The sequence below is a fragment of the Syzygium oleosum genome, unplaced genomic scaffold (genome assembly GCF_021117445.2).
Source record: "Syzygium oleosum isolate NSW1041296 unplaced genomic scaffold, Sole_v2.1 Sole_v2.01, whole genome shotgun sequence".
Lineage (NCBI taxonomy): Eukaryota > Viridiplantae > Streptophyta > Magnoliopsida > Myrtales > Myrtaceae > Syzygium > Syzygium oleosum.
In genome coordinates this window covers 29,359,421-29,386,440 of record NW_026607485.1, presented here as the reverse complement: position 1 = coordinate 29,386,440, position 27,020 = coordinate 29,359,421, and the positions used below count along the sequence as shown (strand labels likewise).

At 44.6% G+C, this 27,020-nt stretch overlaps 1 protein-coding gene and 1 pseudogene across 1 annotated transcript; both read left to right on the top strand.

Moving 5' to 3' along the window:
* Positions 1-11,290: 11,290 nt before the first annotated feature.
* Positions 11,291-25,260, top strand: LOC115661501 (malate dehydrogenase, glyoxysomal-like). Its single transcript, XM_056317756.1, has 4 exons — positions 11,291-11,526; positions 24,815-24,909; positions 24,978-25,083; positions 25,203-25,260. The coding sequence occupies exons 1-3, from the start codon at positions 11,431-11,433 to the stop codon at positions 25,048-25,050; spliced, it is 264 nt and encodes an 87-aa protein (XP_056173731.1). The 5' UTR covers positions 11,291-11,430; the 3' UTR covers positions 25,051-25,083; positions 25,203-25,260.
* Positions 13,103-27,020, top strand: part of LOC115661493 (disease resistance protein RPV1-like) — a 42,825-nt pseudogene continuing 28,907 nt past the window's right edge.

The window sequence follows — 27,020 nt, the reverse complement described above, 5'->3', positions numbered from 1 at the left end:
TGGCACACCGGCCATTCATGCCTTCACACGGACCGCCGTCAACACGTCCCAAGTCCGTAGCCCTCCGATCAATCCGGGCTTATAATCGACAGGCATGCACACGCCATTCAATTCAATCAATTTCACGCCAATTGCATTAAACCATCCATATTCACAACTCACCACGTCAATCCACAAACCCGACGTTCAAGTCGGCCACGTACGATCACCCAAATCATGCACATCATTTTATCCAATCCAATTAGCACAATCATATCATAATATAATTAAATTAAATCACGTTCTAACCGTTCTAAACCCGAGACAAGTCATAAAATACCCAAAGTACTAGATAGGGTTTAGGAAGTCACTTACTTCAATTTGGCTCGAGAAAAACCCGCACGGGCTCAAAAACGGGGCCGGATGAACAGTGCCGAATGAACAGTAACTGGCCTTGATGAACAGTGTTCGGAATGAACAGTAACGGGCCTTGATGAACAGTACTCGGAATGAACAGTACGGGCCCGGATGAACAGTACTCGGAATGAACAGTAACGGGCCCCGGATGAACAGTACCCCCGGAATGAACAGTGACGCCCCTCCCTCGGCTGAACCGAACGAGCAAGGGCGCGGGCTCGGCCACGGCTCGGGGCACTCTCGGGCTGGCTGGGCAGGGTCGCCGGGGCTAGGTGGTGGTAGACGGGGCAGCGACGGCGGCCGGTACGGCGGCGCGCGGCTGCTGGTCGAGGCGGCGCCGGGGAGAGCCCAAAACAGGGAGGCGTCGGGGAGGAAGAAAAACAGAGGAAGAAAGGTGGTGGCGGCCAAGGGGGGAAGCGGCAGGTCGGCGGAGGTGGCTGAGGGGAGAGACTGGGTGGCGGAGGCCGAGCGGCGGCGGCCGGAACGACGGCACGCGGCGGCGGCGAAGCTGGGAGCCGAAACTGGGGAAGGCGTCGGGGAAGAGAGAAACAGGGGGAGAGGGGGTCGCGCGGCGGCCGGAGGTGGCACGGCGGCGTCTCGGGTGGCCGGGCGACGGAGGACGAGCCGGCGGACGGGCCTGGGCAACGCCGGACCACGGCGGACGCAGCTGGGCAGCTCTGCCGGCCGCGTGCGCGTGGACCAGTGAGGACCGGCGACAAAGCGGACAAGGCCGATGAGCGGCGGTCGCGGGGCGACGAGCGGCGGCACAGCTCGGTCGGGCGACGGCGGCGACGGCAGCGACGGCGACGGGCTGGAGGCGAGCTCGGTCGGCGTCGGCTGGTGCGAGCAGAAGCAGAAACGATCGAGCGACGAAGGAGGAGGAAGAAGAAGAAGAAAGAAGGAAGAAGAAAAAGAAAAAGGAAGAGAGAGAAGGAGAAGGGATGGGTCTGACACAGGGGAGAAGGGATAGACGTGCGCAGGGGGAGGTGACCGGGGAGAGAGAGAGAGAGAGAGAGAAAAACAATAAAAAAATTTAACTTCAATCAAATATTAAATGCGATCCGATGACCCAAATTCAAAATCGAAAGCGATCTACCGGTCCAAAATAAGCCTCGCATATAAAAAGGGACAAAGGCCGAATTAATTAAATCAAACTATATCGAGGGAGGTCTACTAGTCCAAATTCGCACCCGGTCAAAAACTCCCCTTTTTCCATTATTCCTGACAATCTCAACACTGGCTACGATAATATTGACACCGTCCAATTTATTTCGTCCTGAAACTCCCGAAAATCGACTGTCAAGTTCGGGGTCTAAATAACGGCCAAATTCGATCGAGCGCGATTCTAGCGAAATCTCAATTTTAAAACAATAACCGAGAGTGATCAGTTCCCGGGCGAGATTTTACTATAAGCACACTGACGAATTACACGTTTTATAAATCCCAACTATGGGCCGAAATTCGGAATGTCACAACTCTTCCCCCCTTACAAAAATTTCGTCCTCGAAATTTACAATCCAACCCAACTATTCAAATAAATGGGGGTACTGGTGTCGCATCAACTCTTCATTTTCCCACGTCGCACCTTCGGTTCCATGGTGTTCCCAAATCACTTTAACCATCGGAATTGTCTTGTTCCTCAACACTCGCTCCATTCTGTCCTCGATCCGAACTGGCTTTTCCACGTACGACACTCTGTCGTCCACGTCTATTTCCTCGTAGTTCAGCACGTGGGTCGGGTCCGGTTCATACTTTCTTAACATTGACACGTGGAAGACGTTATGAACTTGCGACAAATTCGGCGGCAAGGCGAGACGATATGCTAACATCCCAATCCTTTCCAAAATCTCGAATGGGCCTATATACCTTGGACTTAGTTTCCCTTTCTTGCCAAATCGAGATAGTCCTCTCATCGGCGAGACCTTAAGAAACACATGGTCGCCAACTCGAAACTCCAACGGTCTACGCCTTCGGTCTGCGTAACTTTTCCGACGGCTCGAGCCTTCTTAGCCTTTCCCGGATAATCTTTACTGTTTCTACCGATTGTTGAACCAACTCGGACCCGTTATACTTCTTTCCCCCACTTCATCCCAACACAACGGTGTTCTACACGCTCTGCCATAAAGTGCTTCAAACGGCGCCATCCCAATACTCTGCTGAAAGCTGTTATTATAGGCGAATTCGACTAAATGCAGCTGTTCCTCCCAACCACCTTTAAAATCCAAAACACATGCTCGCAGCATGTCTTCCAATGTCTGAATCGTCCTTTCAGATTGGCCGTCCGTCTGAGGATGATAGGCCGTACTGAATTGCAACTTAGTCCCCATGGCCAATTGCAGACTTTTCCAAAAATTCGCAGTAAACCGGGGATCACGGTCCGAAGTGATCGATACCGGTACTCCATGCAATCGGACTACCTGCCGTACATATAAATCTGCGTATTTTTCTAGCTCAAAATCCTTTCGCACTGCCAGGAAGTGCGCTGACTTGGTCAATCTGTCCACTATCACCCAAATAGAGTCGTGTCCCCTCTGGCTTCTTGGCAATCCCGTTACAAAATCCATCGTAATATGCTCCCATTTCCATTCTGGGATTTCCAACGGTTGCAACATCCCACCAGGTTTACAATGCTGTGCCTTCACTTGTTGGCACGTCAAACACTTGGCCACATACTTGGCTACATCCACCTTCATTCCATTCCACCAATAATGCTGTCGAAGGTTCTGGTACATCTTCGTGCTACCCGGATGAATGCTATAATTGCTCCTATGAGCTTCCGATAAAATCTCTTCCTTAAGCTCCAAATCATCGGGCACGCACAACCGTCCTCGAAACTTAAGAATTCCGTCCTCGGACGCTTGGAAGTCCGGTTTCCTCTTGGTGCCATCCATCTCCAGAATTTTCTGAATCTCAGGGTCCGTAGACTGCAACGCCTTAATCTTGGTTTGCACTTCCGGTTCAATCCTTAACGTTGCCACCAAACTGGAGAGGCGTCCTACCTCAAACTTAAACTCTGAGTCTCGTGCTTCTTCCAATAAAATCGACTCCTTAACTAATAATTGTGCGATGCTCGATTTCCGGCTTAAGGCATCCGCTACCCGGTTGGCTTTTCCGGGATTATACAAAATATCACAGTCATAGTCCTTCAAAAGCTCCATCCAACGTCTTTGCCTCATATTCAATTCCTTCTGCGAAAACAAATACTTGAGGCTCTGATGGTCCGTATAAATTTGGAACCTTTCTCCATATAAATAATGCCTCCAGATCTTAAGTGCGAAAACGATTGCTGCCAATTCCAAGTCGTGAGTTGGGTAGTTCATCTCATGAGGCCTTAACTGACGCGATGCATAAGCAACCACCCTTCCATGTTGCATTAGCACGCATCCCAATCCCTTGAGCGAAGCATCGCTATAAATCTCATATCCTCCCGATCCTGAAGGGATCGTTAGCACTGGCGCAGTCGTCAATCTCTGCTTCAACTCCTGAAAGCTCACTTCGCACTTCTCCGTCCATTCAAACTTAGTTTCCTTCTTAAGCAACCTTGTCAATGGAGTGGCTATTGCTGAGAATCTTTCCACAAATCGTCTATAGTAACCTGCCAGTCCTAAGAAGCTTCGAACCTCAGTAACCGTCGTCGGTCTCGGCCAATCCATCACTGCTTCAATCTTTGCCGGATCCACGGAGATTCCTTCTCTGGAAATTACATGCCCAAGAAATGCTACTCGGTTCAGCCAAAACTCGCACTTGCTAAACTTAGCGTACAGTGCATGCTCTCTTAACGTTCGTAGAACCTTTTCCAAGTGTACCTCATGTTCCTCGGGGCTCTTTGAATACACCAAAATATCATCTATGAAGACGATGACGAACTGATCCAAAAACTCTTTGAATACCCGATTCATTAAGTCCATAAAAGCAGCAGGGGCATTAGTTAGTCCAAACGGCATTACCGTGAATTCATAGTGCCCATACCTCGTCCTGAATGCCATCTTTGGGATATCCTCCTTTTTAATCCTCAGTTGATGGTACCCCGTCCTCAAGTCGATCTTTGAAAACATCGATGCTCCTTGCAACTGATCAAATAGGTCATCTATCCTTGGTAGTGGGTACTTATTCTTAATGGTCACCTGATTTAACTGTCTGTAGTCTATGCACAACCTCAAAGATCCATCTTTCTTTCTCACGAATAACACCGGTGCTCCCCATGGAGACGCACTCGGACGGATAAAGCCTCTATCTAGCAACTCCTGCATTTGGACCTTCAATTCCTTTAATTCAGACAGTGACATCCTATAGGGCGCTTTCGAGATTGGTTCCGTCCCTGGGGCTAACTCAATCACGAACTCCACTTCTCTATCAGGTGGCAGTCCCGGCAATTCCTGAGGAAAAACATCAGGGAAATTGCACACCACGGCTATGTCTTCTAGCCTCGGCTCTCCAGCCGTCGAATCAACTACATTTGCCAGAAATCCTTGGCACCCTTCATTCAGAAGCTTGGCTACCTCGAGCGACGAAATCCAAGGGATCGAGGTTCCTCCTCGGTTTCCCACAAACTCAAATCTAGGATGTCCAACCGGGTTAAATTGGATCACCCTACTACTACAATCCATAACAGCTCTCTGTTTGACTAGCCAGTCCATACCGACAATCACATCAAAGTCATGCATAGATAAAACCGCCAAATCTATCCTTTCTTCCCTATCACCGATCACTATCTTACAATCGGGACATCCAAACGCAATCAGCACTTTATCATTCAGTGGAGTAGTAACACACAGCATAACATCAAGCGATTTCGGCTCAATCCCAGATAATTCAACGAACTGCTCAGATATAAATGAATGCGACGCCCCCGGATCAAACAAGGCATATGCAGCATGATCACAGAGAGAGACAGTACCTGTGACCACGCCAGGCGCGTCCTGAGCCTCCCTCTTTGCCATTGCATACACCCGGCCTTGGGCCGGCAGCCTATTCTGATTGGCCGGCTGGATAGCTCTAGTTTGATTTCCATTCCGGGGCGGCGGCGGCGGAGTGCAGGCGACCCAGCCTGCCTATTGTTAGGGCGATCCTTCATCTCGATGGCCCCTTCCGCCACATACAAAACGAGACTCCGCTCCTATTTGGGCACGATCCATTCCAGTGCCTTCCTCCACATAGCCTACATGGGGCGTTCTGATAACGGTTTGGCTTCCCAATATTCCTCCGAACGGGAGGGACAAAGCGACTATTTCCTGCCATGGGCCTTTTCCCAAGTTGACGGTCATCCCTAGTCGGGGCATACCGCGATCCAGAAGCGGCGGCCCGATCCGTTTGATCTCGCTCAATTGCCTGGGCCCTTTCATATATCTCGTTATAGCCCCTCAAGTTCAATGAGATCATCTGACTGCGAAGGTCCGGTTTCAGCCCATCCCGGAACCTCCTAGCTTTGTCCATTGGGTCCTCCACCATTCTGGGGGCAAATTTGGACAGCCTTGCAAACTCGGCTTCATACTGATCTACTGACCTCTGACCTTGGCGGAGTCTCATGAATTCGGCCAATTTCTGTTCTCGGGCACTTTCCGAGAAATACTTGCCGTTGAAGGTCTCGGTAAAAACGGTCCAATTTGGGGCAGTACCAGCGGGGAACACTTGACCTCTGGTGGCTCTCCACCAATCGCTGGCATTTTCCTGAAGCTGGTAGACTGCTAAGGTTACTTTCTCTTCCTCAGTACACCCCAGCACCTCAAAAGCTTTCTCTAGCTCTTCTACCCATCTCGGTGCAGCCTCGGGGTCACCTCTCCCATCAAACTTTGGGGGTTTCAACCTCAGAAACTGTTCGACCAGCTTGGACATTGGCCTGATCGCATTTACTCGCACTTTGGACCAGGATTTCCACCAATTACATTATTCCCTTGATCGCCATTATTCCCAACAATCTCATTGGCACAGCAGCGACATTAGCACTTCTTTCCCCCGTCTGTCTACCAGATAATATTCCTGCTTCTTCGAGCGCCCTCCAGATTTCATCCACTCTATTATCCTCCATAACTCCAGCTAACGGGGCTATGCGACCTCGACCTCGACCTCGACCTCTACCTCGACCCCTACCTCGACCTCGACCTTGACTGCTCATCTTACCGATTCTCACAAACGCTCACCTGCTAAGTTCCACGCAGGAATTAAAAACCTAGGCCAACTATACCAGTCTAAGCCCTAGGCAGTGAATCACAACACAATTCACTAAGCAGGCAGCCAATCACATACAACACTCAATCTCAGTCAACCGAGTTCGTGCACTTACCTCAAGTCCTGACGCACCTGCACCTCACACATTATTGCATAAAAATCACTTAGCAAATCACAATCACACAGTCTGGGGTACGCATGGCACACAAATCTCCCTAACTGGCTACCCCAAAGTCATCGCTCCTTATCACTCCAGGTTTCGACCACTGGAATCGAGCTGACCTTGCTCTGATACCAACTCAACGGGGATGTCACGCCCCGAACCCCAATGGGCTCGCGACACCCCTTCCACGGTCGTATTGAAAGCGACGTCCCAGGACGCGTCGCCGACCCAAACGAACTACGCAAGCGGAAGCAAAATAAAACAACCCAGACAACTAACAAGATGACAAAAGGATAGCACGAAACAATAATTTCATAAAGCAGTCATTAATACAAAACAGTAATCCAGGCTACCAATTTAAAAACCACAATTTTCAAAAGGGGGCGGTGGTTTACAAGCCTATCTCCTCTACAAAAATATACTCAAAAGACAGGGTAAATTGATCTATCCTTCAATCCCTGTAGTACTCTGGCGGCATCTTCAAGTCGATCACGGTCGCGGATCTGAAAGTGGTTATATAATAACCGTGAGAACGAGTCTCAATAAGCAACCCCCTATACCCCACGTAGGCCAATGCGTACCCAGACAAGTCGTACATGCAATCTACCCCATAATATATAAAATTCGCATCATTGTACTTACCTCGTCATCAAGCCCATGCCAACTCTACACGTTAGTCACAACGTGATAATACAATAATAGTAATTAAATAGCACATCACAACCGCTCAAACACCAACCACACTTGCACTCAATCAATCCAACTAATTCAACCAGCCAATTCAATCACACGCTCAACCAGCCAATTCAATCACTCAATTCGCATGCGTGGCCGAACATCTTTCTCACGACCCGCGCCACTGCGCCTCAGGTCCATTCTCACTGCCCGCGCCACTGCGCCTCAGGCCCACTTGGCACACCGGCCATTCATGCTTTCACACGGACCGCCGTCAACACGTCCCAAGTCCGTAGCCCTCCGATCAATCCGGGCTCAATTTCCAATGACCGACGTAAATACGTCCCGGTCCAACACACCTCTAACGGGCCACCGTCAACACGTCTCAAGCCCGCATCCATTTGGCACACCGGCCATTCATGCCTTCACACGGACCGCCGTCAACACGTCCCAAGTCCGTAGCCCTCCGATCAATCCGGGCTTATAATCGACAGGCATGCACACGCCATTCAATTCAATCAATTTCACGCCAATTGCATTAAACCATCCATATTCACAACTCACCACGTCAATCCACAAACCCGACGTTCAAGTCGGCCACGTACGATCACCCAAATCATGCACATCATTTTATCCAATCCAATTAGCACAATCATATCATAATATAATTAAATTAAATCACGTTCTAACCGTTCTAAACCCGAGACAAGTCATAAAATACCCAAAGTACTAGATAGGGTTTAGGAAGTCACTTACTTCAATTTGGCTCGGGAAAAACCCGCACGGGCTCAAAAACGGGGCCGGATGAACAGTGCCGAATGAACAGTAACGGGCCTTGATGAACAGTGTTCGGAATGAACAGTACGGGCCCGGATGAACAGTACTCGGAATGAACAGTAACGGGCCCCGGATGAACAGTACCCTGGAATGAACAGTGACGCCCCTCCCTCGGCTGAACCGAACGAGCAAGGGCGCGGGCTCGGCCACGGCTCGGGGCACTCTCAGGCTGGCTGGGCAGGGTCGCCGGGGCTAGGTGGTGGTAGACGGGGCAGCGACGGCGGCCGGTACGGCGGCGCGCGGCTGCTGGTCGAGGCGGCGCCGGGGAGAGCCCAAAACAGGGGAGGCGTCGGGGAGGAAGAAAAACAGAGGAAGAAAGGTGGTGGCGGCCAAGGGGGGAAGCGGCAGGTCGGCGGAGGTGGCTGAGGGGAGAGACTGGGTGGCGGAGGCCGAGCGGCGGCGGCGGCCGGACGACGGCACGCGGCGGCGGCGGCAGCCGGGAGCCGAAACCGGGAAGGCGTCGGGAAGAGAGAAACAGGGGGAGAGGGGGTCGCGCGGCGGCCGGAGGTGGCACGGCGGCGTCTCGGGTGGCCGGGCGACGGAGGGGGCGAGCCGGCGGACGGGCTGGGCAACGCCGGACCACGGCGGACGCAGGCGGCAAGCTGCTACTCGCGTGCGCGTGGACGGGCGGCGACGGGCGGACAAGGCCCGAGCAGCGGTCGCGGGCGCAGAGCGGCGGCCAGCACGGCTCGGTCGAGCGACGGCGGCGACGGCAGCGGCGGCGGCGGCGAGGGGCGGAGCGAGCTCGGTCGGCGTCGGCTGGTGCGAGCGAAGCAAAAACGATCGGCGACGAAGGAGGAGGAAGAAGAAGAAGAAAGAAGGAAGAAGAAAAAGAAAAAGGAAGAGAGAGAAGGAGAAGGGATGGGTCTGACACAGGGGAGAAGGGATAGACGTGCGCAGGGGGAGGTGACCGGGGAGAGAGAGAGAGAGAGAGAGAGAAAACAATAAAAAAATTTAACTTCAATCAAATATTAAATGCGATCCGATGACCCAAATTCAAAATCGAAAGCGATCTACCGGTCCAAAATAAGCCTCGCATATAAAAAGGGACAAAGGCCGAATTAATTAAATCAAACTATATCGAGGGAGGTCTACTAGTCCAAATTCGCACCCGGTCAAAAACTCCCCTTTTTCCATTATTCCTGACAATCTCAACACTGGCTACGATAATATTGACACCGTCCAATTTATGTCGTCCTGAAACTCCCGAAAATCGACTGTCAAGTTCGGGGTCTAAATAACGGCCAAATTCGATCGAGCGCGATTCTAGCGAAATCTCAATTTTAAAACAATAACCGAGAGTGATCAGTTCCCGGGCGAGATTTTACTATAAGCACACTGACGAATTACACGTTTTATAAATCCCAACTATGGGCCGAAATTCGGAATGTCACAACTATGGGATCGTGAGAAATGCATCACACCCAGCTATTAAATCATGCCATTCCTATGAGGGACAGTGGTGCACCAGGCTGGATGAGCTACCACAGTAAATTAACAACTATTGAGTTTGCACAAAAAGAGCATGGTTCTGATACTAAAGTTACAAATAGAATAATAGTGAGAATGGTTTGATACCTTAACTTCAAAGTTATGACCTGTGGCTTATTTATACGTTCCAAAACCAATTGGACAAAGATCCTGTTAGGTATAGAATATAACCAATCTAGACACAAGTCTGACCAAGTATATTACAGGAAATCAACAAAGGTTAAGACCCCACAATATACTTCAGTTTGTGCTTCTCTACATAACAACATTCAATTGAAATATGACATTTAGAAAAAAAGACTAAACTAATGATTCATATGTTCCTGGTAAGATTTTGTTGTTTGGTTGATAAATGAATGCTGACTTCGAAAATTACACCATATATCTCCAGAACAAATATTTCAATAAATCAACTTTTAGTCGTGCAACGCATGGGACTTAAATTAGTTTGATAATAATGGTTTATTGCCTCGTTTTTATACATTATATTATTATTGCTACGTTAATTCAGCACCTACAGATTATTTTATATTTGTTTATGTTGATTATTAAATTACTATCAAGAGGAAGTTTCATAGAAGGGAGTGGTAGGGTTGGGCTTGGAGACACTTAATAAATTAATAATAATAATTAATAATAACTTTATCTAAAGAGCCTCATTGTTTAAGAAATTCGAGGTCCCGTCCCACGCGTATCACTTAGGAATTCGGACCCACTTTTACTTTTGTTGCACTAATTTACACGATTATAAATGTTTCTTGGTACCAGCAACTCCGGCTAAACGCATAAGCAATATAGCACATGCTTTCGATCTGTCTCGAATAGTTGGACGAGTAATATAGTAACCGCAACATGTCTTGCCTCGACCAAGCTCATTGACAATCAAGGATGCTCCGATTTCAATTTCCTGGCTTTTTTCAGAGCATCAGGAGGGCTTGGATCTAAGATAAATCTGCTCAAAATGGAATTTTGTTAATTAGGTCCCAAAACCATGAACATAGGAGAGCTTGTTATTATCTCTACTTGTGGAGGTCAAGGAATTCAATTTACGAATGCCACCTTGGAAACCTATCCATTACCACTACCCAAGAAAAAGTGTTAAGAAACATCTTTGTCCGAATTAACGGGACACCTCGCGTGTGAAAGTATGTACAAGGTGATTACTCTGTCTTGGGCTATAGGCAGAAGCAAGCAGTTGTGGAGAATAGCTTAGTTTCTGATTATTTTGTCTGCTCCTCATCAATGGAAACAAAGGCACGTAACAGAATGAATGTAGAAACAGAACTCCATACATCATTTGTTGTTACGGCTAAGAGAATGACTTGCATTGTGATGATAAGAGGAGAAGTTCATGCGGGGACAGAATTATTAAATACATCAGATTTTCTAGAAGTGATTGTTGATGTCTAATCGAAACTGGACTTTTTGCATCTGTTTCCACAGTGAAATTATGTCCTGACATCTTAGACTTCGTTTCTCTACTTCCTTACATTTTTGTCGTGCAACTGAATTGTGTACGTCCGTGCCTCTACAACTTTCAAGCTAAAGCTGGAACTCGCTCGAACTGGCTCGGCAACTCTCTCAATGGTCAGTCCTCTTTTTGGCCTTTGAGATATAGTCTGATCTCTTTCACGAAAAGGAAATTTGATTGCTCTTTGATATGCGGACTCTTTTCACATGCTCAAATAATGTGAAACTGAAATATGTGGGCATATGCTGCTTTGAAGTTTGCCGATGCGTGCCTGCCTGGGTTGAGGGGCGACGCTGGTATTGTCGAGTGTGCATTTGTTCCTTCTCAGGTTTGGTGCCTTAAAATAACTTGTTGAGATTGAAAAATCTTTGTATTTCTCTCAAATCCAAAATGAAACCACCAATGATGTTCTTTATTGCTATCCACGTATTTCAGGTGACTAAGCTTCCATTCTTTGCATCCAAAGTGCCTTGGTTGTACTGGGGCCGAGGAGGTTCTTCCCCTTGGTCCGCTGAATGAGTACGAAAGGTCTGGAGTTTTAATAATCTCGAATTTTTTATGTATGTTATGATTGCATCAAAGGAAGAAGTTTTTCAATTTCACGTTTGTTTGTTAACCTGTAGAGCTGGCTTGGAAAAGGCAAAGAAAGAGTTAGCAGAGAGTATTTAGAAGGGCATTTCATTCATCAAGAAGTGAACGGGTTAAAGACGTTGCTTTTCGGAGCGGAAGAGATGGCCTCTTCATAGTTTCCGGTTATTTTCTACTCCAAAATTGGTTCTTGGGAATAAGTGGTTCAGACCCGGGAAGATATCGAAGTTTATTCTGCATAGCTGACGTAGGAAACACAGAGGTTTTTCTTTTCTCGAATATAACGTACTTGAATGGTAATTTGTGTAATAACAAGGTGGATGGATGTTTGTATATTATAGTTATATGTTCATTGTCTCTGTGTTTGCATCCACGTTTTCGACTTTCTTATGCACTTGTCTTGTCGCCTCCAAGTTGCACTTCAATTGTGCAATGCTGGTATAAGCAAATGATAGAAAGAGAGTGCCCAACAAGCCGAAGCTCGTCTTTGTCACCAAGCTTGAAGTTTAAGAGACTCGAGTGCAGCTTTTTCTCGCTTTGTGCAAATGATTTAAGAGACAAATGAGCAAAAGAGAGCCACTGCAGAGACTCTTCTTGGGTGTAGTGGGCAAAGGGAGTTGAAATTATCATTTGGACACCAAAAGCACAAGTTTGAGAATTTTCAATTGGAGATGCCTCTCCACTGATTCTCCCTAATCACCAGCAGCGATTTCTCACATCAAGTTCTCCTCACGCAGAGCATTCAGAGTAAAAGACTTTAGTGTTTTCCCCACGAGTGCAAGGATTCGTGTTTTTTTCTTTGACTTGCAAAAGTTCAAGTAAAATTTGTTCCGTTTGAGTAATTAAATATTAAATCATACTTTTATCTAATATCTTAAGTTTTTATAAGAGTTGAAAGTGGTATCATTAAAATCTCCCACGTTCAGAGTAGAGTTTTTCTTTTGTTCTCTTTTTGTATTTGGGCATCAGTGGAAACTTCAAAGGACAACCCCTGAAGAGGGCGGCTCAGATCCATAAAAATAATGCTAAAAAAGTACGCCACTCAGGCCTGGTTAGATCTGTTCTTAGGAACCGGAGCCAAACCCTACAATGTCTTGAAGCTCAAACACTTTCCACTTTCTAGTTCTCCCTCTCGGATCTAGGCTCTCTCCCTCTTTTCTCCGGCGGCTCCCTTCAATCTCTCTCTCTAGTCTTGACTAAGTCCCTGTCTCATCTCATCTCTCTCCATCTCGACTCAGTCGCTGTCTCATCTCACTCGGCCGTCGATCAGCGCACTACGTACTCTCTTTTTATATCGGTGTCGTTCTCAATTTCTTGGTCGAATGCCATTGCCAATTGATGGCTGTGAGTCGGTCATTAACTAAACCCATCACCTGTTTTTCATGTTTTTTCTAAACTGCGCTCCATTGATTTCTTGAGCAAGCCCATCAACTATTTTCTTTCAGCTCAATTTTGTCTCGAGTCTCAATTGTTTCGTGCCATGGCACCAGCCACTCACATATCGGGAATGGAGTTCGAAGTGTTCCTGAGTTTCAGAGGGCCGGATACTCGGCGCAACTTCACTAGTTGCCTCTACCGTGAAATGGTGGAGAAAGGAATCCGCGTCTTCAAAGACGACAAAGAGCTCCGAGTCGGGGAGAAGATTAGTGGAAACCTTTTGCAAGCCCTTGACGACACTCGAATCTATATCCCCATCTTCTCTAAAGGCTTCGCTTCCAGTCCGTGGTGTCTCCGTGAGGTTGCGCATATGGTAGATTGCATTTCAAAGTCGGATGGGAAGAAGGAGATCCTCCCCGTTTTCTTCGATGTGGAGCCGAATGATGTCAAGCTCAAAACCGAATTGTACAAAAACGCACTGTCTGAGCATGAGGGGAAGTATGGCCCTGAAGAGGGGAAGTATGGCCCTGAAGAGGTGAAGCGCTGGGCAGATGCTCTTGTTGAGGTTCCTACTACAGTTGGCTGGACGCTGGGAGAGAAAGAGTAAAATTCCATAACTTTTTCCAGCTATTAAATTTTAATATGACGCATTTTTTCTTATACATATGAAAATATCTCATATTCAATTTATCTTCTAGTCACTATGCTTTCTCTCTATAATTGATACGTAGTTTGAAAAAATTTAATGCGAATATTGAAGTCATTGTCAAGTTGTGGTTAGATGCTAAGTTTTAGTATCCTGTTTGGTTGTCAAAAACCTAAAAACAAATTTAAATAGCAAAATAAATATTTTTCAACAATTTAGCAAAAAAGGAAAAGTAGAAACGACAAAAAGACAAATATTAATGCTTATTCAGTGTTGATCAAACATACTGATTTTGTACTACTAGCAGATGAACTAATTATTATATATTTGATCAATCTCAAAATATCGCCTGCACATTAAAATAAAAGAAAAATCATTTGATGATTATCATATTTCAAGAAAGAACCATTTATTAGCTTTATCAGGATTTAGAGATAGAGACTTGGAGACGCGGCATAAAGTGAACCTTCTATGCCGCTTATATATATTTTCATGAGCATTCTATGACACGAGTTAATTGTTGCTGATATTGAATTTTTAACAAGCCAAAGGCCTCGTTAATTCTCATTTATTTAATCTATGAATAAGTAGAAGGACAAAATAGTCATAAAGATATAATTAACTTCTTTTCCACTCTCTTCTCTGCTTCAACCAAATATGAAATGGCTTAATTTCCTTAATTTTCTTTTTTTTTTATCTTTCGTAAGCATACAAACAACCGTAAAATCAACCGTTTCTTTCTCTTGGTCATTACCCGAATCCCTTTCATTTTCTCTTAGTCACTGAATCCAAACTGAGTGCCAGTGTTTAAACCCAATCAATGAGAGTTTGGGCAGCAGTGTTAGGGTTTAAACCCAACCAATTCAAGTCTGGCCAGCAGCCACAGTAGCTAATTTGAGCCCTTTATAAGTTGGATAATTTCATTGTAACTCGGGGTTGTTATGTTTCAATGAAATCAAATTTGTTATTTGAAAAACTGCCACTCTTTGCAAAACGGTCTTAATATATGTGGCTTATCTTATTCAAATCGGATATACTTGAAAGCTAGGGATAGTGCTTTGTCATCATTTTCTCAATCTGAATTTGTCCACCGTCTCCGTATGGCAGGTTTGGAGAACTTATAGGATCGATTGTTCGAGATGTTCAACTTAAGTTGAAGATGAAGATCAGATGTCTTCCTGACCATCTAGTTAAAGTGGACGACGAAAAAGTTATAGAGGAATTGTTGGATGTTAACCCTGATGACGTATTCGACCAAAAAAAAAAAAGAAGAAAAAACCCTGATGGCGTACGATTCATAATAATCCATGGGATTGGTGGTATTGGTAAATCAACTCTGGCTAAGGTTATCTTCAACAAATTCTTGTCTAAATTCAGTTACTCTAGTTTCCTTGAAGATGTCCAAGGTCATCGTCTTTTAGACATGCAAAAGAAACTGTTATCTGACACACTAGGCGAGAGCTCTGCTTACGGAATCCATGACACTAACGACGGGATCAATCGCATAAGAAACGGACTTAGCAAGAAAAAGGTTATGGTTGTTGTCGATAATGTGAACGACAAGGAGCAACTCAAGAACCTCGCAGGGAGCTACAAATGGTTCGGTTTCGGAAGCAGGATCATCATTACAGTCAGGGACAAAAGGACAATACCATATAGGACGATGCCAGATGAGGACAACCAAACGGGATCTAGCTATTGCAGGTACCACCAAGTAGAGGAGATGCCTTTGGATCGAGCGATTATGCTTTTCAGCAAGCATGCCTTCAGAAGTGATACTCCTCCAAAAGATTGGCACAATTTCTCGGTAGAAGTCGTTTCAAGCATAGGAAGGCTTCCTTTGACTCTTGAAGTCATGGGTTCTCTTTTCGCCAACACAGACAGATCGGAGTGGCACGAGACATTTAAGGACTTAGAGCAAGTCCCGTGTGAGGAAGTCCGAAAGACACTAATGATAAGTCTCAACAAATTGGATCTCCGAAAAAGAGAAATATTCCTAGACATAGCATGCTTTTGCATTGGGGAGGATACGACGCATGCGTATTACATGTGGGATGATTGCGGATATTCTCCACGTAGAGCAATTGATGATCTGCTCCTCATGTCATTGATAAAAATTGATGAGTACAATAAGTTCTGGATGCATGACGAAATTCGAGATCTAGGAAGGTATATTGTCAAGGAAGAGAATTTGGGAGATGCTAGAAAGCGCCGTTGGGTGTGGATTGACGAGAACACTTTAGACGTATTGACGAGCAATGAGGTGAAAGTCACTAACGGTAGAAGATATGGTCAATCCATGAAAATCTTTCATTATGTGTTTAAAAATCGAGAATATTGGTTGATGACCTGCTTTGTTCACTAGTTTATAAAGAAATAGAAAGCAACTCTATAAACAACAAAACTGTGTGTTGATCCCCATTTTCATTCGTTTCTTATTTTGGTGAGAATGAAAATGAGTTCTTTGTTTCCATCCTTGAAAAGGTGTTTTGTATGTGAAACGAAAGAAATGTCAACACTGAATGAACATTTTAAACATGCTTGGTTTGTCTTCTTTTCAAATTGATAACAAATAAGGTGGCTGTTTTTTTTTTTTTTACAACATATCGACAAATTTAATCAGTTTGGGGTCTAAGAAGAACCACTGACATTGATGACTACTTTCTTGGTTTATTGCTTTCTATGTTGCAATCATCTTTATTCTTTGCTACTACTGGCAGGAAAACCCAGCTGTACGAGCACTCAGTCTGGGTATTAGTCACGACTTTACACCTAAAGAATTAGCTCGTTTTCCAAACCTGAGGTTCCTTGGAGGGGAAAGAATGAATTTCGTGGGCAACTTCAAAAATCTTCTTCCCAATCTAAGATGGCTTTCTTGGCGTTATTGCCCAGAGAATATTAGAGCGAGAAATCTTCAACCGGTGAATTTGGTCGTGCTCAACCTTTCGTGAAGCAAAATCACCCACAAATGGGGTGGATGGAGGCAAATCCAGGTACCGACACTCCTCGCTTATATTCCCTTCAAATTCTATTGATTGACCTTTGCTAGCTAGATGTATTCTACTGTATTCTCATTCTTTTCGTTGGCATGTCATCGGCCTTGTTTTTCCACTACAGATGGTGAAAAAGTTAAAAGTTCTAGATTTGTCGTGGTGCCCATGGTTAACCGCGACACCTGATTTTTCCGAGTTTGGCAAGTTGGAGAAATTGATTCTCACTAGGTGTACGAAATTGTCTACAATTGATAGCTCAATTGGAAAGCTAAAACAGCTAAGTGCTTTGAATTTCGAGGGATGTAGCTCCCTTCAAGGGTTGCCCAAAGAAATCGGTTCCCTTGAATGCTTGTCAGAGATTTTCCTTTGCTCAACAAGGAAACATTTTAAATTTCCTGAGACACTAGGCAATCTAAAATCTTTGACCAAGTTTGAAATTTTTCATTGTCGGGGTATCAACCAACTTCCTCAATCTATTAGAAAGTTAACGAATCTCACGCATTTGATTTTGCGTGAATGCGAAACTTTGCGTGAGCTTCCGGACTCTCTTGGGGAACTAGAATCATTGGTCGAGTTGGATATACGAAGGTCATTTATCTCCACTCTCCCTGATTCCATTGGAAATCTGAAGAGGCTAAAAGTCATTAGGATGGCACGTTCAAGAATACAGGCGATACCTTATGCTCTTGGACAAGTGGTGACGCTCAAAGTGCTCGATGCCTCGTGTTGTTGGCATATCAAGGATGAAATCCCATGGGAAAAGTGGAGCCTGACTCATCTGAGGACCTTGGACTTATATATGACCACAATCTCTACATTGCCGTCAAAAATCAGTGGTTTCTCTAGTCTCCAAACGCTTAAATTTAAAATTGCAAGGAGCTGGCTTTGCCCATTGCTAGAGCTTCCCTCGAGTTTGAAATTCCTTGAGGTGGTGGCCGTTGATAAATTCAATGTTCTTCCTGACCTCTCGAGCCTAATCCACTTGGATCATCTCGACTTGTGTGGACCATTGACTGCACCTTGCAGCGAGAACGAGAATGAGGTCATGCTGTCCATCCATAGGCTTCCGCGTAGCTTATCAACCTTGAAACTTCTCTATATCCCGCAATTGCCAGATTTTTCCGACCTCAGAAGCTTGTCGGTTCTCACTATCAGCGGATGTCCGATGCCACACTTCCCCGTCCTTAAATCCTTGGAGAGGTTAAGGAAATTGGACATAATTCTGTGCAAATTCCTAGAGAAGACACCCGATCTTTTGGGCTTGAAGAGGCTAGAAGAGTTACAGCTCAGCCACTTAGACAAACTAACTGAGATTCCAGGTTTGGGTGAACTGGAATCACTGAAGTTTTTACACATTCGGTACTGTTGGGGGATCGAACAATTGCCTAACCTCTCGAAGTTGAAGGATCTACGGAATCTCAAGATAATTGGTAGCTCTAAGATTAGAGCCTTGGAAGGCTTGGAAGAATTGATTTCTTTGAAGAATGCGGAGGTCTTGCAATGCAAGTCCCTAGAAAGGTTGCCCGATTTGTCGGCATTCACCGAGTTGAAGACAGATTGGAAGCCGCCAGAATTTGCAGAATACACCGTTCAGTCTAATATGCCTGAACTCTCCGCCACCTTTCGTAGGGGTGTCCAAAAAGCCCCGCCCGGCCCGTCCCGCGCCCGCGCCGGCCTTTTGTCTTCTTTGCTTGAAGGCTTGTAAGTGTGGGTATTAGAAGGGTTAGGGTAGGGTCGGATCGGATCGGGTCTGACCCATCGACACCGGGACCACCCAGTTACCCACTCATCTCCCCCTCTCTCTCGCTCCCTTCTCCTCTCCTCTCCCTCTACACAGAGCGTGACAATACCCCAACACCGATCGCCCCTCCGCTCGCCGTGAACTTCAGGCGACTAATAGCCTTTGCCTCCATCACCGTTCGCTTCCTTGAGTGTGCGACGAAACCCTAGTCGCATGCAGGTGAGCGATCTCATCACGGCAATGGGCGACAGAGACGACAGCTCGTTTCCGCCTCTCTTTCTGTCGATTCCGTTGGATATCTTCTTGCGTGCTATCGTGAATTCTCGCGACTTGAACTCTGCCTTTTCGTTGGGTGTTCGTGGGAATCGGTTCTTGGGGGTGCGAAGCACAGAATCGGCTCTGATTGCAGAAATCCCTGCAGGACTCCTCGAGAAGCCCAAGAAATGCCGTAGCCCCTTATTTCTACGAACTGGTGCTTTCCTCCACAATCCAAGACAAGAGGCTGGTGAGGATTCGCTGTCCCGACTTCGCTTTCCGTTGTGTTCCTTTCGACGATTCCTCGCGCGATTCCTCAATTCGATTGCGTTCTGTCTGTGATTGTTTGGCCTTGCATTTTCAAGTGCTGTTTTTTTTTTGTTGGGTTTGTATTTTTATTTTTTCTTGTTGGGTAGTGATTTCTGGTAAATTCGAAGCCGCGATGACCTAGATTTGATTCATGGCCCGTTACAATTGAGACCCAGGAAATAGTTTCGGCCAGAAATCTTGGTGAAAGAGAAAAAAGATTGAGGTCTATGATGATTGCTCTGCTATTTGGAGGCAACGGGTAAACTTAATTTAGGGTGGTCAAATGGTATTAGAGCTTGATTTTCCGGAGGCATTTTCTGGTCGTCTGGCTCATAGAGAATTCGAATTGGTGAAGTTGTGTTATATCTTAAGTACAAAGTTTCAGTCGAAACCATGGGTGAGGAGGTCAAATTGCTTTGTATGAGTGGTTGCATAAGTATCTGCTGCATGGAAGGCTTTAAGCTCAACTTTTAATTCACCATGCAGCATTTGCTCGACTCTTTTGCTTTGCAATCTGTGGGAAACTGGTATTTTGATGGGTGATGAATGTATAGGTGATGTGTACTTTCTGGTAATGGGTGGCAATGGCAACTTTGAGTTCTGTGCTGTAAGTCTGTTGGGTTATGGTAGCTTATTGGATGATTTTGTTGGATGCTCTACCGCTAATTATGTTATTTTGCCGTTGTTTGCGATTATTCGAGTGTTGCCAGAAATATCGAGCTGTGTCGGCTTCTGGCTAGGTTCGGGGAAGTTTGTTTCGGTCTCAATGTTGGAGTGTACACAGTACGGTAGTTGTTAATTTGGAAAGATAAATGCAGGGGGATTTCGTTAGATTTTGGTTTTACGCTCGATTAGTTAGTGTGAATATCGATTAAGGTTGTGCAGGTCGAGTTCTTGACTTCCTGTATTGATGCACTTGGATATGGAAACTAAAGAAAAGGGAAAATGGTCCTATATCTCACTAGGAGCTGGATCATCATTACATGTTTTTGATATCTTGTGTTGTGGCATTTGCACCTTCACCTTGATGGAGCAATTTACTTTTTGTATGTCATTGCCAAGTGTACTTTTCTGCTGCTATGTATCTTTGACTCCTCAATTCTTGAACCGGGTGCTTCTTGATGTCTTCACATAACTACGGTCTTCTGGCGACTTATGACTTATGACTTTGACAGGGTTTGCTAGGGATTTTCAACACCGATCAGCAACTTAGTGACCTGGAATAACAGAACATTCAATCTTTTTCCACCAAAATCTGGTGAGTTTTTTTGTTCAAATTAACATTCAATATTCAGATAACTAAGAGTTGTCTTATGTATGCTTTTCTTGTATTTGTCAAGAGTATGTTGAGGACTACATTTCTGATTGTAATAATAGTTTGCAGGTTCTAAGTGTCGTAGATAGAAGGATTGCTAAATGTCTAAAGTAAGTGCTTCTAGTGTCACACCAAGAAGGACGAGATCTACAGTGTGGGAACACTTTAAATATATTCCTGATCAAGAAAAGGCTGAATGTATATATTGTGGGGCCTATATTAGTTGTGCTAGTGGTCAAGGGACCAGTTTGATCCCATCGAAGCAAAACGTTAGTTCTCATTTCAGCTATTGTTTGCTTACCTGTAGAGCTGGCAGGGAAAAAAAGGCCAAGAAAAAGAAAGGCGCCACCGCACGTGGATTAGAACCAAATTTGCGGCCCCACGTGGAGGAAAGCCAGATTGACAAGGCACATTCGCCACCGACATGAGCTAATCCAAGTGTTCACTTCTTGAGCCATCTATTATATTTCTTGATGGTGTTGAAAAGATATTTTCGTTCTCAAATTGAATTGTTTGCGATGGACGAAGTTATTATGCTCTATCCATTTCAATCATCTCTAAAGTATGAACTTATCAAGTATGACTAGGCTTAACAGGTATTCACTACCAATATCTATAATATTGGTCGCATTGGGCAGGATGGCATCTCCTCCTGTTTGTGGTTTAGCGGGAAAAAAGAGGCTTTAATTAATTTTCAATTTGTCACACATTTGACGAAACAATAACGGGGACCACTGCAATAACCCAATCCGCTTATTGAAATGTTGCCTCCGTGATTTAGAGAGTGGTCCTGGTTAATTGACTCAAAAGTGTTTTCTTGGGAGATGGAGAACATATGGAATCAACATTGAGGCCTTTAGAAAACTCAAAAACGTTGCTGGAGATACGAAGCATTTACATTTATGGTCATAGGCTATCTGTTATTATGGAAATGGCCAGTGTCTTTTCGTAATGTGAAGATAACAGGATAATAAACGGAAGTAAACCGTTGCAAACTGATATTAAGACCATGTTATCCTGTATCTTTGGTTGGAGGAAACTAGCCTTTTGATTGGTGATTTATAGGAAATTATGACCTTAACTTGTATGATATATAATCTCCATTCTGGGTGAATGAATAGATGTAATTAGATTACTTTAAATGACATATATATCACACATGCAAGTAAAAAAAGAAATTAACAACTAAAGTTCCCTTCGTTTCACGGAAAACAACTTTCAAGAAAACGTTTTCCCGGATTTTCCAACGTTCAATTCACGGAAAATAAACTAGTCAATGAAAATATTTTCCCTCAATAGAAAAACCACCTTCAAAAGTGAAAAAAATTCCTTCTCTTTCCTCCCTACACTCCTTCACATTCATTTTCTAAAATTATTTTCATTTTTTGAATTTTTTTATAATTTTTTATTTTTCTTTTTCTTTTCTTTTCTTTCTTTCTCTGCCGGTTGCCGCCCATGAATTTGACAAGTTTTATTGATTGTACTATCTAAAAACTTTAAAACTCAGATACACTTTAACAATAATTTGTAAGACTTAATTTACACTAGTTCCAAAATAAAAATTAAGAATTGAATCTTCTCGCTCCGCACCCTCCAATTCCCTCCCTTAAAAAAAATTAAAAGAGTCTGAGCATCTTTTGTATGGAAGGAGTGTATCAATTCTTGGTTCAACATTTATCATTTGTGATGATGATATCTCTTTTCCTTTCAAAATTAGTAAACTTTAGAAAATTTATTTAAGAATTTAACATTAAATTAGCTCAAAAATATTGTGCAGGACCTCGCTGGGGGGCGCTCAGCATGTGCTCGGACGCCAGCAGATGAAGACGTAGCGCTGGAACGCGAACACGATCGAGCAAGACGAGCAACCCAATCAGGAGCAGTTACCATCATGGAGGCGGCTAGAGGGACTGGGCAGCCTCTGGCATTGTGGATGAAGAAGACCAACCTTCTCGTCCCTGTTCTTCATCTGTATGATGTTGAGAACACCGCTGGTGTCACCGCGGATATATCAGCCCCATAGACACCGGTGCCGTGGTCAGTTTAGTATGAACGGAATTGCTGGGCTCTATCTGAAGATGGAATTTGGTATAGCTGATCGTTTTCTTGGGGATATTGTTTTGGATCACCTTTTCAGATGAGTGAGCTCGGTGTCCGTTGAGTATGTGGGTCCGTGGGTTTCTGGGACAGCAACAACTGGAGGAATTGTCAAACATAAATGCTGGACTCGTCCGAACTCTTTGTGATGGAATTACCAAATGTTGCCCGAAAGCTATCGTCAACCTGATTAGCGACCCTGTTAGCTCCACAGTTCCAATCGCAGCTGAAGTTTTCAAGAGAGCTGGCACTTACGATCCAAAGAGACTGTTGGGTGTGACCATGCTCGAGGCAGTTAGAGCAAATACCTTTTGCGGCACTTATCGCTCCTGCTTCTACTGTCTTGCTGATACCATCAAGAAGCATCGAGTATCTTTACAGGGTACGGAGTATCAGGTTGTCAGCTTTGTATGAGCCTACAAACATAGAAGCGTATTTTACCTTGTTTAGCACCCTTTTTTGTCCCAAACGTTATGTCTTGCGTACCTGCAATTGATAACTTGCTCCAAGGCCATCTAACCTTTTCCCAGCTTTCGAAAAGATATTCTAAGTGGACCTGGTATTTCATTAAATAGGCTAACGCCTCATGTATTGGATCATGTGGAAGGTGTAGAAGTGAAGTTAATAAAATCGGGCTATTTCCGAGCCTAGCAGCAGAGTCCAGAAGGCCCGTTTAGTTAATTGTTTTGGGCGAAATATTGATGTAACTGCTGTTATGTGTTAGCGAGTGTTATTGGTTCTCTTCTCAGAAGATTGTTTATGGTCAATAGATACTTGGTACCAACGCTCAGGCAGCAAAATCTGTCCAAGATACCAGTTTCGAGACAATGCCATGAAAGCCAACAACTTTTTGCCTTTCCCATGATATTGTATTGTAGGTGTTCGCAAAAATATCTCAGCACATTTCTGATCTACTATGTTCCTTGAAGGCAGAAGTACTGGGCCTTGATCCTAGAGAAGTTGGTGTTCCAGTTGTTGGGGGTCCTGCAGGAGTGACAATATTACCTCTTTTATCTGAGGTTTGTGGTGTATTCTTCCTAATGAGAACTTCTTATATGTTCGACAGCAAGGCTATTAGAAATTGCACTTTTCTGTAGAATGCTGAACGTCAGTTGGCATTTTCAAAATCTGTAGGTTAAACCACCTTGTTCTTCACTCCTCAAGATTACCTGACATCGCACATCCAAAATGGCGGCACAGAAGTTGTCGAGGTAAATAAATTTCGATTTGTTGTGGATTTAGATGTCAATTTTGGCAGTGTTGACTTCATATCACGTTCCATTAGTCTCTTCAGTTTTGGGCTTCAGGTGGTATAATAGTGTTTTAGCTGTTCTAGTGATGTTCATTTTGTTAAGGGCTTGTGACAAAAGCTTCGGAGTACTTAGGCCACCTAAGGAGAACACTGTTACAAGCAAGCAATTATGTCTCCCAGACATGTGACTGCATGCTTAATCATGTTAGAGTCTGTAAATTCTTTAAATTCACAAGCCATTTCGAAGATGTACTCTGCTGAGAAGTTTCTTTATGAGAAGGGTGAGATTTTGTCAAGAATCACTTCTTAGGTCCATGTGGGCATAAATCCTGTACCGAACATTAGAGAGCTTGTTATCATCTCTACTTGTAGAGGAAAAGGAATTCGATTTACGAATGCCACCTTGGCAACCTATCCACTACCACTACACAAGAAAGGTGTTAATAAAGATCTGCTGGAATTAATGGGACACCTCACTTGTGGAAGTATGTACAAGGTGATTACTTCGTCTTCGGCTATAGGCACTAGACAGAAGCAAGCAGTTGGGGAGAATATCTTAGTTTCTGATTATTTTGTCTGGTCATCATTAAGGAAAACAAAGGAAGGTAACAGAAAGAATGTAGGGACAGAGCACCGCACATCTTTTGTTGTTATGGCTAAGAGAATGACTTGCAATTGATAGTAAGTGGAGAAGTTCATCTTGAAGTGATCGTTGATGTCTACACGAAACTGGATTTTTCTGCATCTATTTCCGCACTGAAATTATGACATGACGTCTTAGTCTTCACTTCTATGCTTCCCTATATTATGTCTTGAAGCCAACTGAATTGTGTAAAAAATGAAATATGCTGGCATATGTTCCTGTCAAGTTTGGCGATGCGTGCCTATGTGGGTTGAGGGGCGACGCGGCATTGTTGAGTGTGCATTTGTTGCTTTTCAGGTTTGGTGCCTTGGAAAAACTTATCAAGATCCAATCCTTTAACTTCTCTTGAATTCAAACTGAAAAAACCAATGGTTTTCTTTATTGTTGTCCCTATTTTCAGGTGACTGAGCTTCCGTTCTTTGCATCCAACGTGCACCTCGGTCGTACTGGGGCCGAGGAGGATCTTCTCCTTGGCCCACTGAATGAGTACGAAAGGTCTGGAGTTGATTACATCAAAGGAAGATGAAGTTTTTTAATCTCAGCCTTTGTTTGTTAAACTGTAGAGCTGGCTTGGAAGAGGCAAAGAAAGCGTTAACGGAGACAATTCAGAAGGGCAACTCATATATCAAGAAGTGAGCAGCTTAAAGACGTGGCTTTTTGGTTCTCGGGGTAAGTGGTTCAGATCTAGGAAAATATAGAAGTTCATTCTGCATAGCTAACATAGAAAAATGACTAGTTTTTCTTTTCTTGCATGTAGCGTACTAAAATTGTTATTTGTGTAATAACAGGGTGGACGGATGTTTGTATATCATTGTCCTATGTCCATCTCTCTCATGTTCGCGTTCCTGACTTTCTTATGCACCCGTAATGTCACCTCCATGTAGCACTATCAGTTGTGCGACGCCGCAATTTGCACATGAGAGAGTGGGTGCTGGATAAGCAGAAGCCAATCTTTTGACTCAAGTGCAGCTCTTTATGGCCTTGTCCAGAAGATTTAAGAGACAAACGAGCAAGAGAGCCGTTAAAGAGGCTTTTCATGGGTGTAGCGGGCAGAGGGAGTTGAAATCTGTCAGCTGGACACAATAGCACAAGATTGAGAATTTTAAATTGGAGATGCCTCTCCGGAGATTCGCCCTAATCACCAGCAGCAATTTCTCAGCCCACATTCTCCTTATGTGGAGCTTTCAGTAAAAGACATAATGGGTGGACAGCCCAAGATGGGCCAAACCCGGCCCGTGAACCATAAGGGCCCACAACGTAGTTATTTGCCTATCACTATAAATAGTGGGCACCCCTTGGAAAAACTAACATGTTTTTCCATATGCAAAAGAACACACTCTTTCGAACATAACGTTTTCTCTATTTTTGCTTCGGAACGCAAACGAGTACGAAAGACGTTCGAAGAACTCTCAAGCGCAAAGTAGCATTTAATCTGTGACAATACCGGGTATGTTCGTTGTGTGATATGTCTGTACGATTGGTGATACAAGTTGATGGTCCTCGGGCACGTTTTCCGCATTGATCGAATTCGTTTCGAATATGTTTCGAATGTGTCGATCGGGAATTGAGTTTTCCCAACATTGGTATCAGAGCCCGCTTACTTGTTTCCCGATCATGCATGTGTATCGTCTCTAACATTGAAGTGTGTACTGTTTGTTTTTCGTTTCGGCCTCGTTTTTTTTTTTGTTCGTTTTCTTCGCGTCGCCGAACTATTCATGCATGTTTCGATTTTTTTTTCATCAAAACTTGAATTTTATTGCATGGACAGAAAGTGCTCGTCGAGACGAGCAAAGTGAGGGGCAGCGCGTCGCCTGAGGAGGCTGCACACGCCCTCACGCGCCGACAAGGGCCGTGGGTGCGACGGTGCGTGAGGCCCACGTGCGGCCGTGGCGAAAAGGTGCGTCGGCGTCGCCAACCGCCGACGATGACGTAGCGTGGCGTCATCGGAGGGCGGACCCGAGATTCGACCCGTTGACCGTTGACCCAACCCGGTTGATCGTTGACCTGACCCGATTGAACGTTGACCGGTCAACGGTCGAACCGTTCAAACCGGTTGAATCGGACCGGTTCAGACCGGGCAGAACGACCCCATTGTGTTCTTTCGGCCCGTTTGAGCTCATTTGAACTCCGATTTGGGCGTTCTTGGTATTGACGTGCTCGTATCAGAATGCTTTACATTATGGTATATTCATATGACATTTTTGATGCACTTATGAATGTGAAAATGCACGATAAACCCCATGTACACGTACTTAGGGGTATATTCTTTGGCATTTTCTCTAGTATTTTTCTATAGTTTTTTGAAATACAAGTGCTAGATCATATGTATATGAATAAGCATTCCTTATCTTAATGTATGATGGATTATAAGTAATCCATTTGTTCTGCATTCGTTGCAGGAACAATGGTACATTGGAGACACACTCCGATAATAGCAAGAACGGCAGCTCAAAAGGAGAGGCTTGACAAACTAAGAATCAAGCTAGCTCTTTATCGATGGGACGCTAGAGATGATATGATGACACACATCATCAAGGTCAACAAAATGATACAAGATGTCATTTGGAACGGTTTTGTAATGCCGGAATATGAAATGGTCGAAGCCC